The 13333-nt window shown below is 40.7% G+C and overlaps 1 protein-coding gene across 5 annotated transcripts in view; it reads left to right on the forward strand.

The window, feature by feature from the left end:
- Nucleotides 1–13333, forward strand: part of BLTP2 (bridge-like lipid transfer protein family member 2) — a 122605-nt gene that overhangs the window by 66758 nt on the left and 42514 nt on the right. For 2 of the 5 annotated variants that reach the window (XM_077480417.1, XM_077480419.1), the window contains 7 exons: nucleotides 341–543; nucleotides 714–832; nucleotides 3383–3603; nucleotides 6810–7000; nucleotides 7220–7319; nucleotides 12205–12249; nucleotides 12385–12566. In XM_077480417.1, coding sequence (XP_077336543.1) covers nucleotides 341–543; nucleotides 714–832; nucleotides 3383–3603; nucleotides 6810–7000; nucleotides 7220–7319; nucleotides 12205–12249; nucleotides 12385–12566 — 1061 coding nt within the window. The remainder of the gene's footprint in view (nucleotides 1–340; nucleotides 544–713; nucleotides 833–3382; nucleotides 3604–6809; nucleotides 7001–7219; nucleotides 7320–12204; nucleotides 12250–12384; nucleotides 12567–13333) is intronic. The other 3 variants (XM_077480418.1, XM_077480422.1, XM_077480420.1) reach the window with 2 other exon arrangements.

A 13333-nucleotide genomic window follows, 5' to 3' on the forward strand; every position in this document is an offset into this window, starting at 1 on the left:
CAGTTCACACTGCTTTGACATGGGATCCAACTTGTGAGACCCCCGAGTCGCATGATATGTCAAATAAATTTTTTCCCTCTGAGAGCCATCTCAGCTGATACTACACAAGTCACTCTGACTTTAGAAAAGGATCCTGCGCTACTTTGGTCTGACTTGGTATTTCAGCCCTTGCACAGGCTCCTAAATGTCATTTGAGTCAGAAGGAAGTCACAGGGCAAAGTCACAGGTAAAGTTGTACGACGCAGCAGTGTGAACTGAACCGTATTTTTAGGTAACTACTTCTCACTGTATGAGGGATAAAAGTGTTCTCGTGACTCATTTATACCCTGCTTTCCTACAGCTGACATACAGTTATACACAATTGTTTGGGGACCATGCTGGGACCCGGCCTGGACCTTGGTGGGCCAGTATGTGGACCTTCTGACCAAAGCTTCTGTGGATCCCAGTGTCCCATTACCGTGGTGGGACAAGAGCAGGCTGCTTCTTCATGGACACTTCAGCATGGACATTGAACAGGCTAATCTTCATCAACTGGCCACTGAGGTAAATGGTGCTGCTAATTTATTTTTAGTTTTTGTAGTTAAAAGTCTAAATTGGTCAATCTTTATTACAAAGTATTTAAAAACAGTGTATAAACAATAAATATTTTGTAACATAGAAACATGAAGTTATAATGGTAAAAGAGTAACAGTTGTGATAATCTGTTATTGTAGGACCCGTATAACACAACAGAGAATATGCATTGGGAGTGGAGTCGACTCAAGTTTGCTTGGAATCCAGGACAGTTTGTCTTCAAAGGAGATCTGGATGTCAATGTACGAACGGCATCTAAGTGAGTGGGGCAAAACTGATTTACTTGTTTTTCTATCCCAACACTAATCAATAAAATGTGTGTTTTAATAAATGACACAACTGAAACAAGAACGTAATTGGCTAAGGCACTTCGTTTAAGAAAAGTTAACCACTTCAATACCAGGCACTTATACACCTTCCTGCCCAAGCCAATTTTCAGCTTTCAGCGCTGTCGCAAATTGAACGACAATTGTGTGGTCATGCTGCACTGTACCCAAACATTTTTTATAATTTTGTTCCCACAAATAGAGCTTTCTTCTGGTGGTATTTGAACACACCTGCAATTTTTATTTTTTGCAGAACAAATAAAAGACATATTTTGAAGAAAAATACGTTTTTCTTTAGATTTCTGTTAACATTTTTTTGTAAATTACGTTTTCTTCAATGACGGGCACTGATATGGCTGCACTGACGGGCACTGATAAGGCGGCACTGATGGGCACCAATGAGGTGGCACAATGATGGGCACTCATGGGTGGGCACTGATGGGCACTCGTGGGTGGGCACTAATGGGTACTTATGGGTGGGCACTGATGACACTAATGGGTGACATTGCTGAGCATCACTGTTTTTTATTGTGCCACAGATGTGCCATTTGATTGGCATATGTTGGGGAACAATTTTCACATGTGGATGGCCATGGGGGATGTACCTGGCCATCCACACGCTGGGGGCTTCCCTGGTGGTCCTGGCGGCTTCCCTGGTGGTCCAGTGTGGGCATCTGAGTGGGGGCTGCGCTAATAAACAATCAGTGCAGATGGTGTCCATTTGTGGACTGCAGTCTTTAAGACATTACACAGATTTTCAATGGGGTTTAATTCTGGTCTCTGACTAGGCCATGCAAGAACATTCACCCTTTTCTCCTTCAACCACTGTGTGGTCATTTCTGCTGAGTGCTTTGGCTCATTGTCATGTTGAAAGGTAAACCTTCTTCCCATTGACTACTTTCTGGCAGAAGGCAGCAGATTTTCCTCCAAGAATTTACTTTTTTTTTTTTTTTTGCCCCATCCCTTTTTTTTTTGGTTTCTATCCTGACAAGTGAACCTGTCCCTGCTGCAGAGAAGCACCCCCATAACGGGATATTACCACCTCCATGCTTTACTGCAAAAATGGTGTTATTTGGATGGTGAGCTGTATTGGATTTCTGCCAGACATATCGTTTGGTGTTGAGGCCAAATAATAAAATTTTAGTCTCATCTGACCATAACACCTTTTTCTATCTGGCCTCAGAATTTTCAAAGTGCGTTTTTTGCCCGTACTTAGAGCTGTCTGATAGCTTGGTCTTTGTGCTGAGAGCACACAGTGCGTATGCTCTCAGAGCATAAACAATGGTTGCCCAATGTGGCATATGTGTGGTTTGTGGGTTGTAAAGCCCACATATTTGCCAGTGCGTATATGTGTTGGGCGGTCGCAAAGGGGTTTAACATCTTATCAGAAATTAGGATGTACACTGGAGTGGCAGAATAGGGTGCCAAGTAGACTTTATTAAATTTCACATTTCCGTCTAACTTTCTTTTGCACTCGACGTTGGAGGGGAGGGGTGGGGGCATGGTGCATATAAATCAATGTTTTGTTTTTGTTTTTTTTTTTGTTTTTTTTATTATCAAATTTATTTTAATAAAATGCTTTTGGAGTAAAAAATCTAAATCTAAAGATATTTTAAGATACGTTAATAATTTAATTTTTTTAGAATGAAATTGAGCTTGGTTATGTAGCATGAGGCTGTATATTCTGCAATATTTAATTTTTTGGTGAACTCATTCAATGAATCCAAGCTCTGCAAGCTGAGATGACATGCACTGCATTGATGCATTCACACAATTTCACAGTAATCATGAGATTATAAAGCAAAGTTCAGAAATATTACTTTATCCCACTGTTTTGCTAAACTATGTGCACTACAAACTGTATGATTGAATTGGTTTTGATATCGCTGTTTTACTAACCAACATTTATTATTCTAAATAGGATGTTTGCAAATATTAAAGATTTTAATTACCAGCAAGAATAAGTCCTTACATATAAAGAGCACCTGTCATTTCAGATCCATCATCCAGCGCCTGTTAGTGGGCATCCACTCACCTGCTGCCGCCATGTCCCTCACCTTATTGCGTCACTGCCACATCGCCATCCATCCCAATAAAGTGAATGGGACTGGCGGTGAGTCAACAGCGGGTCAGAGGAGGAGTCACTTCAGGACAGAGAAGACAGTTGCGCTTTAAAAATTATGATTTAAATCGAGTTGATATAAATCAAGCCATTTTACTAGTGATTTAAATCAAATGTACCCTGGGTGGGGGTAATATTTCGATAAGCTTACAGTAGGGGAGGGCACAGGGGCACATGGTGATGTAACAGTAAATTTATAGAACATTGAGAGGTGTGTGTGTATATAGATATATAATAATAATCTGGCCATGTGATTTCATAGCTGCCTATAACTGTATATGTACTGTGTATATGAAAATAAGGATGCTTTACAATATAAATGGCTGAGTACTGTTGGTAATGTCTTCTGAATCCCTTGCAGGTATGATGACTGCTGCTTCCTTCACCTGCCTGACCTGTTTATGATCTTTGACCTGCAGTGGCTGTGCCATGGGAACCCCCATGATCATCATAATGTAACACTTCGCTCCCCTGACTATGTTGCAGAGTTCTCTTCCATCCAGCCTCATGACTCTTACCGTGCCTTCCGATCTGAGAACCTCAACCTTTCCATTAAGATGGACATGTCTCCGTCACATAATGGTGGGTGATATGTGCTGTTATTTTACCGTTATTAATTTACTGGTGCGCAGATCTGTCAGAATTTGTTGATGAATAGTGATTTTTTTTCTATTCACTCATAGGTGAGGCATAGTAAACTGTGTTCTATTCTGTACTATGCTTCAGTTTGTGGATGAACGGGAAGCTCTGTACATAGCTATTCCTGTCCGTTCATTCAGTGCAGATGAGGCTGAAGAGAAAGGAACTGATGAATCTGTCCTCAGTCCCTTTCTCTGTCTCAAAAGTGAGACATCAGGGGTCTGTTTAAACCGCTGATGTTTCACCAAAGCCCCCCCCAACAGGGGTACTAAAAAAAAATGTAAAAAAATTGTATAAAATAAAATGGTAAAAAACAATAAAAAATAAAACAACAAAAATAAAATACTACTGACATAAATGGCAGAACTATCAGGGTCACAAAGGTTGCACATGTGATTGGGCTCTGGGGTTCCACCACCTTGAGGGGAACCCAAGACAGCAGGAATGTGGCCCGCTGCAGGACTGTAATTAAAGGTCCCACGATGGAGGCCAGGGGGGCCCTTCATTGTTTCTTGCACCAGGGCCCTGAAGGTTCCAGTTATGCCTCTGATTAAGAGGCTGCTGAGTAATGTACTGCTGCCTGAGGAAGGGGTCCTCCATGTGATGGCGATTTTAAATGTTCAATAGTCATTTTGTTACAACAGTGTGCTGGGGATACTTATAATTTCAGCGCAAATAATGTGTTACACGCTGTGTGTTTTCCTGTCAGTCAGTATGACATCTGTCTGCATCACAGGAAATTATACATTTGTGCAGTGAGCTATGAAGCAGACGGTTGCCATGTGGTTAGCAGTAAAATAACTTGGAGTAAAATAATTACAGCTGCACTTGCCAGTTATGCAAAGCGCATAAGGCTTCAGAGTGACATGACTAGGCCTTATACAGTGATGTTTCAAAATTAAAGAGTTGCTTAGCTCAAAAATAAAAATGTAATATATTGTAGCCTATAAATAATTGGATATGGTGGCTGCAATCTTCTTCTTTTTTTTTTTTTTTTTTTCCAAGCTTTTATTTCTTATTTTGCTCATTATTATTATTGGTGCTCATCAAGTAACATGACTCCCATCTTAGGTTGGCTACATTCACTCCTCTACTGTATCCACTAACCACCAATGGACAGCAGGATTGTCTATCAGTTGAGAAGATGGAGTTGGATGGAGTTGTAAATTTAGTTTGACTTTAAATTGTTAGTAACTTAACGCCAGCTAACACTTATTAAACAGTTACAGCCATATCCTTTTCCTCTTGGGATAAAGGTTTTACATAAATGGATAAAGCTGACCATTGTAAGCACCCCAGAAACGGGATCTAAGTATGGAAGATAGACAGATGATTGATAGGGTTGCTCCCTCCATTCATAGTTCACATTTGGTTCAAAGAAAGCTGTTGTACAGAACAGGTGGACAAAATGGGCAGGCATATTGTAGCTTTTTTGATGAGTGCCTGTTAACCCCTTAGCACTGGAAGATTACCGTGGAGGCTTCAGGGCATGGACAGAGGAGGATTTATACGAACAGAAGAACATATCGTACTTAAAGTGATTGTAAAGTCTTATTATTTTTTTTATTTTTTATTAAAGTAATAAACATGTCATACTTTTCTCCTCTGTGCAGTGGATTTGCACAGAGCAGCCTGGATCCTCCTCTTCTCAGGTCCCTCTTTGGCTCTCCTGAGCCCTCCCTCCTGTAAGGTGCCCCCATAGCAATCGGCTTGCTATGGGGACACCTGAGCTGAGTCGCAGTGTCCTGTGTCCATTCAGACACGAAGCTGCGGCCCAACCCGCCTCCTTTCTATTCACATTGGCTGACTAACTTTGACAGCAGTGGGAGCTAATGGCGCCACGCTGCTTTCTCAGCCGAGACATTCCTACAACATCACTGGAGCTAGAGGGACCTCGGGTAAGTATTAGGGGTGCTGCTGCACACAGAAGGCTTTTTATCTTAATGCATACAATGCATTAAGATAAAAAAAAAAACTTCTGACTTTACAGCAAATCTTTTATTTTAGCTACACTTAAAGTGGTTCTAAACTCCATTGATGAAATCTGACCTGGGCACATATATCTGTAGTATTTACTTATCTCTTTCCAAAGCTCTAAGTGCTGTGTCTTTCTGTTGCTTCGTTCTTCTGTTATCAGCAGAGTCACTTCTGACAAGCTATGCAACACACAAGATAGCGGAAGCTGAAAATTTGTGTCTGGGAGGGAGCTTTGAGCTGGATAAGCAGAGAGTCTATTTAGACTACAGCTCTGCGTGTTCTTCATTCCTCTGCCTATGTTTGGGGGGGGGGGTACACCTTTGCTCCAATCATCTCTTACACAGTGTAAGCCCAGACTCCACACCCACCCTTATGTACTGCTGGAAGAAGAAACTAGATTGGTAACACTTTCTAAGGAATGTGGAAAGGGAAGGACAGCAGACAAACAAGTAAAACCTATGTAGAGAGATGTGTTTCATCTTTGTTTATCATCTGAGGCTATTCGCTTTACTGGGTATAGGAGAGGGTTTACAACCACTTTAAGTTTTAAAGTATATATGGACCTTCACCTTGCAAAACAACCCATTCAGTTTAAAATATAAATCAAAAGCAAAACATTTTTGTTACCATATGAAAAATGTTATACCTTTTTTTTTTTCCCCTCCCCCCCCCCCCTTTTTTTTTTATAAGTGATCACATACCCTCTTTTCAAAGCTGCATAAGAGCTGGGGAAGGAGAAGCAGCAGTACACTGATCAGTGAATGGCTGTGCAGGAGGAGGCATGGCAGAACAAGTCTGATCATTAGATTAGCTCCCAGCACCACCAGAAAACTGACCACACTGTGCTCTCCTGCCTAGTTTGATAGGAAAGCAGAAGTGCTGGGAGGAACACCAGGTATTTCACGCAAAGGAAGCAATACAAAGAAAACTGAATACTTTGTCATGCAAGTACATGGTACAGTAGGCACATATCAGGAATATGAAATGTGTTTACATATTTAATTTTGGTGATTGTGTGCAAAAGGCCTTTTTTTTTTTTTTACAGTACTTTTAATACTGTTCTTTGCAAAGCATGATTAATCTGATCACTTAAAAACATTTGTTAATCATGCTGCAATATGCCCAAACCCATTAGGTGTGTTTTAAAACAATATATTTTTTACTTTGTCTAGAAGTGTGCCAACCTCGCATTTTGGTATACAGCAGCACCTTACGTTGGATGCAGAATTTTTGGGCAACATGGAGCAGTGTAACCCGTCCCATCTGCCGAGGGAAGCTGTTTAATAACCTGAAACCGGGAAAGAAGAAGCTGGGACAGCACTACAAGCAACTCTCCTACACGGCCTTGTTTCCACAGCTACAGGTAGGAGAACCCAACACACGATCTAAGAAAGATTTGAGAATGTTCACACAATAAATTGTTTGAAAATTCTCTTCGCTTATCCGATCATCGGAAAGGTAAATTACTGTTTTATTATTTCATTGGCACAGATGGTTGCAATGAACATTCTGAAAACCTGAATTTATTTAATAGAGGGGGGCTGTATAATAAACAACACCACTATGTTTTCTTCTTCTCCAGATCCACTACTGGGCCTCCTTTGCCCAGCAGAGGGGAATCCAGGTGGAGTGTAGTCAAGGCGAAATCTTCACCCGTGGAGTGCAGAGACTCATCCCACAAGGTAACATTTCTTGGAAAGTGACTTGTTACTTTTACTACATAATAGGATATTGTAGATATTCCTTATATAGGAATACTCACATAAACACAGAATGGCACCCTGCATGAACAAACAAGTATACACTGGGAGTACATGCACCAATTCAGACATGTTGCAGTATTCAGTCTGTATATAGGAAAATGGTGCTATTTTGTATGGGGTACCGGCAAGCACCGTAGTCACACTGTTACTTTAGTATCCGTATTATAAGTATATAGAAGTTTCATTCAGCATTGATGGTGTTACACTGGACATGGGTCACCAGGATGTGCCAGCTCAACAATTATAGAAAATATATACCACCCATACACTCACTGGCCACTTTATTGGGTACACCTTGCTAGTATCAGATTGGACCCCCTTTTGCTTTCAGAACTGCCTTCATTCTTCATGGCATGGATTCAACAAGGTGTTGGAAATATTCCTCAGAGAATTTGGTCCATATTGACGTGATAGTATCACGCAGTTGCTGCAGATTTGTCGGTTGCACATCCATAATGCGAATCTCTCGTTCCAATACATCCCAAAGGTGATCTATTGGCTTGAGATCTGGTGATTGTGGAGGCTATTGGAGTACAGTGAACTCATTGTCATGTTCAAGAAACCAGTGGTGAGATGGTTTGAGCTTTGTGACCTGGTGCATTATCCTGCTGGAAGTAGCCATCAGAAGATGAGTACACTGTAGTGATAAAGCAATGGACATGGTCAGCAACAATACTCATGTAGGCCGTGGCATTTAAACAATGCTCAATTGGTACTAAGGTGCCCAAAATTTGCCAAGAAAATATTCTCCACACCAATAAACCATCACCACCAGTCTCAACTGTTGATACAAGGCAGGGTGGATCCATGCTTTCATGTTATTTACACCAAATTCTGACTCTACCATCTGAATGTCACAGCTGAAATCGAGACTCATTGGACCAGGGGACTTTTTTCCAATCTTCTATTGTCCAATTTTGGTGAGCCTGTGTAAATTGTAAATTGTAGCCTCAATTTCCTGTTCTTAGCTGACAGGAGTGGCACCCGGTGTGGTCTTCTGCTGCTGTAGCCCATCTTGCCTCTGGTTTCCATGTGTTGGGCGTTCAGAGATGGTATTCTGCATTCCTTGGTTGTAACGAGTGGTTGAGTTAATGTTGCCTTTCTGACATCCCAAACCAGTCTGCCCATTCTCCTCTGACCTCAACAAGACTTTCTTCTCCACACAACTGCCGTTCACTGGATATTTCCTATTTTTTGGACCATTCTCTGTAAACCCTAAAGATGGTTGTGGGTGAAAATCGCAGTAGATCAGCAGTTTTTGAAATACTCAGACCAGCCCATCTGGCACTAACAACCATGCCACGTTCAAAGTCACTTAAATCCCCTTTCTTAGCCATTCTGATGCTCGATTTGAACTTCATTAAGTCATCTTCACCATGTCTAGATGCCTAATGCATTGAGTTGCTGCCATGTGATTGATTAGCAATTTCTGTTACCAAGCAATTGAACAGGTGTACCTAATAAGTGGCACATGAGTGTATTGCACCAAACATCGCAAGGCCAGTGATGTAGTTTAAAAGTTACACAGAAATCATTTTTCTGTCCTCTTGACTGGATAAATGAACGTTAAAACCCATCAATTACTCATAATGCATGTATTACTATATTGGGAATGCTGCACATGCGAAAATGTTGCCTTAGGAGGGGTGATGTGTCCATTTTCCTATTAATTCTAATACGTGTTACTTAAAGTAGTAAAGGCAAAGATTTTTTATTTTTTTTTGCTCTTGATAGATTGGTAGATAGATAGAGGATGATTAGATCCTCTGTCAAATTGTTATGGCTGTCTGTGTCTCCACAGATTCATCCCTCTATTTCTCTGGGTAACCAAGATCAAAAGGTGTGAGTGACTAATGCAACACAGGCTGACTTCTATCTAAAGCCTGGTACACATGGGCCGAATATTGGCTGGTATAGGCCAGTTTAACAGAAACTGGCTGAAGTTTGGGCCGTGTGTACACCAGCCTGTCTGACTGAAGTCAGCCAAACAGGCATCCCAGAAAAACAAGCATTTGAGGGGGAGCAGTCCCCCGTCCCCCTGTCAAAACACAATAGCTCAGCAGGGAGATCGCTGTACTAACATCGGATAGTGAGCTCCTCAGATTTTTTTTTTTCTTTTTCGTTCAGCCCACTGGGTTGAACGAGAGAAAAAAAAAATATGTTTGACTGGACATACACTTTAATGTTATGTCCCAGTTTTACAGGATCATCCAAGTCTGCACTATAGACTTTCTTATTCATGCTGCTTTTTTCAATGAAGCAGGTCATTCTGTTGTCAAATTACAAAGCATCGTTATTAGATTTATTTTTGCATTTTTGTTTTTGCAGAAAATGTGCAGTTATGTCAAAAAGTACAGTTCAACCCATGGGAATTGTTTTACTTTAACATATCTGAACATGCAAGCATATCTTGATTCAAATCCTGCCTAAAGATAAAGGTGTTGTATTTAAGAAAATGGCACACTTTATTAATTTTTATTATCTAAATTAACAAAAATGCAGATATGGAAAAAGTACGCATCTACATTTATCACCACTTCAAGTCCATCAAATTTTCAGTCCGGATAATAGATTAGGTGCAAATTATTAGAACTTGCTTAGGGAGTAGGCAGGTATAACTTGTCTAATTTAAACTATAGACATCTAGAGTCCAGTGTTCTCTTTTGATATTGACATGTGTTGTGTCTAGGGTTGCCACATTTTCTTCAAGCCAAACCCGAACACTTTAGCGGCAGCATTATTTTTGGGGATATAAGCTATAAGATTGTAAAAGACCTGGGACGCTTTTGGTAACAATCGAAGAAGAACAGCTTTTGGTGGCCTGAAAGAGAGTAGTATTGTGGAGCATAGCTCACCAAATAGTACATGTGTTGGAATTTTGAGTGTTCTGTATGGAATGCATGTGTCAGATATGTCCTGGGGAGAGGGCTAGTGCTAGCAGGAGGGTCAGGAGAGTTAGATATCTGCTAGAGGGCAGTGGCAGCTGGTGCTAAAACATTTTTTTGGGAGGGCGGAGGCAAAATAACTGAAAAGTTCTAAAAAAACAAAACAAAACATTGCAGCCTCGCTGTGCCCCATCAAATGCAGCCACTGTGCCAATCATATGCAGCCTGTGCCCATATGTGCTGGGGGGGTGCTTGTGGGGTCAGATATGTGCTGGGGGGGAGGGGGGGTGCACTTTGTGAGAGAAGAGGGACAGTGCAAGAGGAGGGGTTGGGGGTTGGATATGTGTTGTGGGGGGGGTGCTTTGGGAAGGAAATGAGAGTGCATCACTCCACATATTTTCTACCTTGTCCTCCTTTCCAGCCGCTCTCTCCCCCTCCCTCCTCCATTTAAAGAGCATAATAAAAACATTCTACAGACCTGATATCAGCGCGTCCCTGCTCCTCTCCTCTTCGCGTATACACGGAACCATGGAGGAGGGGAGGAGCTTTGATTCACTGACACTGTGTTCTGCTCTGCTGAACAAAGCTGCTGTCAGGGAGGAGAAGACATCAGATGTCACTCTCATTGTAATCCGTGTGAATGATGTGTATGGGTTTGGGGCAGAAGTAAACCTGAACATATTCAAAAAACAGACTGTCTGAGAGAAAACCGTACAGGTGGAAATCCTAGTTGTGTCATAATGCCAATATCAAATAAGGCGCTCATAAAGAAAAATGTTAATGCCTATATCTCCGGCATGGAATTTATCGCCAAATTTGTGAAAATCAATCTATAAGCAGCGTAAAATTCAAACAACTTTTAATCTAATCTGTTCAGAACTGGCCAGGCTACCACACCCACACATATAGGAAAAGACTAGGCCTTCTAGAGCAATGTGCTGCAGGCTTAATAATCAAAAAAGATTTGTTTGGTCACAGAAACGGTAGACATTTTTGCTGTAAACTGAAGACAGTATTTCAGAAGAACCTCATGCCAACTGTGAATAATAGTGGACATGTTATCGTTTGGGTTAGCTTTGCTGCTTCACCAACGAATGTCTCATAAAGAAGAAATAGAGAGTTATGAACTGCCCTAACCAAAGCTCTGATTTGATTTCAATGTCCGTTATTGTCAGAGAGTGGCGAGCAGTTCTACAAAATGCCTACAAGACATAATTTCTGGAGCACAAGACCAGTTTTTGATGTCAAGGATGTACTTACTTTTTCTACAGTACACCATTACAGGTATTGATATTTTTGATAAATACATTTTTCAAAAGGCAAATATTGATTGTGTTCTTATTCAAGTATATCACCTTTTATCTGTAGGCCCGGTTTGAATAAAGATCTATAGTTAACCAGACCAAATATGTTGAAAAAGTCAACAATTTTCACGGGGTGTACTCTATTTTTCAAATGACTGTATATCATATTGTTACTTGCAGTTACTGATTAAATTGCTGCTTTATAGATTACATTTGGTGATTAAAATGCCTTGTAAAATGTACTCTGCAATACAAAATCAATAAGTCAGGTAGACGCCTCCCATCTCTTTCTAATACATACAGTATACACACAGAACAGAGATCAGTAGGCATTCGTCTGTCAGTCTTTTGACTTAATTTGCAGTGTTTATTGAGTATGGTCAAGTGTCTGATCTAGTTTCAACCAATTAACGATCAGGTTTGGACACACAGATCATAGGAAGTAACAGTTGGATAAATTTCCTGTCACGTTTGATGTTTGCATATGGAATGCAGTATTAATTTGTGTGACTATGTTTCTCTTTTCACTGGTTCTGACGAATGTGGACATCAATTCCAAACTAAAATGTATGTATTGATTTGTGCTTGATGTTTCTGTATTATTTCACTTCATAGATTTCATTAATCACACATTAGCTGTTCAAGTGATGGTCTGTTTGGGTAAATTGTCTTTATTTAGCATTTCATCTATATTTTTTGGTTGTAGCTTTTTCAGAGCTCCAGAGTATGAAGTTTATCGGCTAAAAAGTAGTCTTTGTCTCTTTTATAAACTGTTTTATATTGTTATCACCTTAGCTGGTACAGTGATGCGTCGCCTCATCTCAGAGTGGAGTGTACCTCAAATGACCAGCAAACTCAACCTTGTCACTGTACATCTCATGGCTTCTACTTGTGATGAGAATGCAGATCACCAGCTTGACAACCTAGTACAGAAAACCCATTTGCTGAGCCTTTCATCACTGAGCTATGACAGACAGGTAGGACTGACTAACAGAATGTGCAACTAAGAATATACTTTGTCTCTTAATCAGGATTTTTGGTGAGAATACTTTATTAAACAGTATTTTTATGATTTTAAGCAGCTTTCCAGTTTTGGTTAGACAATCTACATCTAACCTGTAAATTGAAGGGACACAGGTTATCTCAAACCTTCAAGTTATTTGCCACCTACAAGAGAAATGGACACTAGAAAACAAAAAAAAAAGCCTTACTTGGGTTGCTGTTTACCTTTATTCTGCCTTCCTATGGGTTTTGCTGCAGAAGGGGTTAATACCGTGGGACTAAGCACTGACGTCATGTAGTAGGTGGTGTCATGTGCATGGTCCACACTCTTTCTGACTTAGGCCTAACCTCTTTGCCACCGTGCAGTCACAACATGTCTGATACTAGACACAGGGCAGCAGTCTTCTGAGGGTGCCAACTTTTGCAGTCAGGAATCATGTTATCGTGAGATCCTAGATACTTTTCTGTCCTCTTTGGCTCCTCTACCCTTTTGACTGATGTTTTTACTGTGGTCAGGCAAAATTTTATGACCCAAATTATCCAGTTATTTTCTAAATTTTGATTGCAAAAGCCACAAGCTCAATCCCAAGCCCTCTCCGACAGATTCTATATCTGATTTGCACACGGCTTCCAGAAGCATCAGACACAGAAACTCCGCGTGACTGAGTTGCTTCAGTCCTTAGATTAGGGGTGGTAGTAAGCTTTCCTCCTCTTTTATCCCTTATTGATAGAGTACTCACCA

This window comes from Lithobates pipiens, unplaced genomic scaffold, assembly GCF_037356315.1.
Source record: "Lithobates pipiens isolate NorthernLeopardFrog02 unplaced genomic scaffold, aLitPip1_a1.2 Scaffold_16, whole genome shotgun sequence".
Taxonomy (NCBI): domain Eukaryota; kingdom Metazoa; phylum Chordata; class Amphibia; order Anura; family Ranidae; genus Lithobates; species Lithobates pipiens.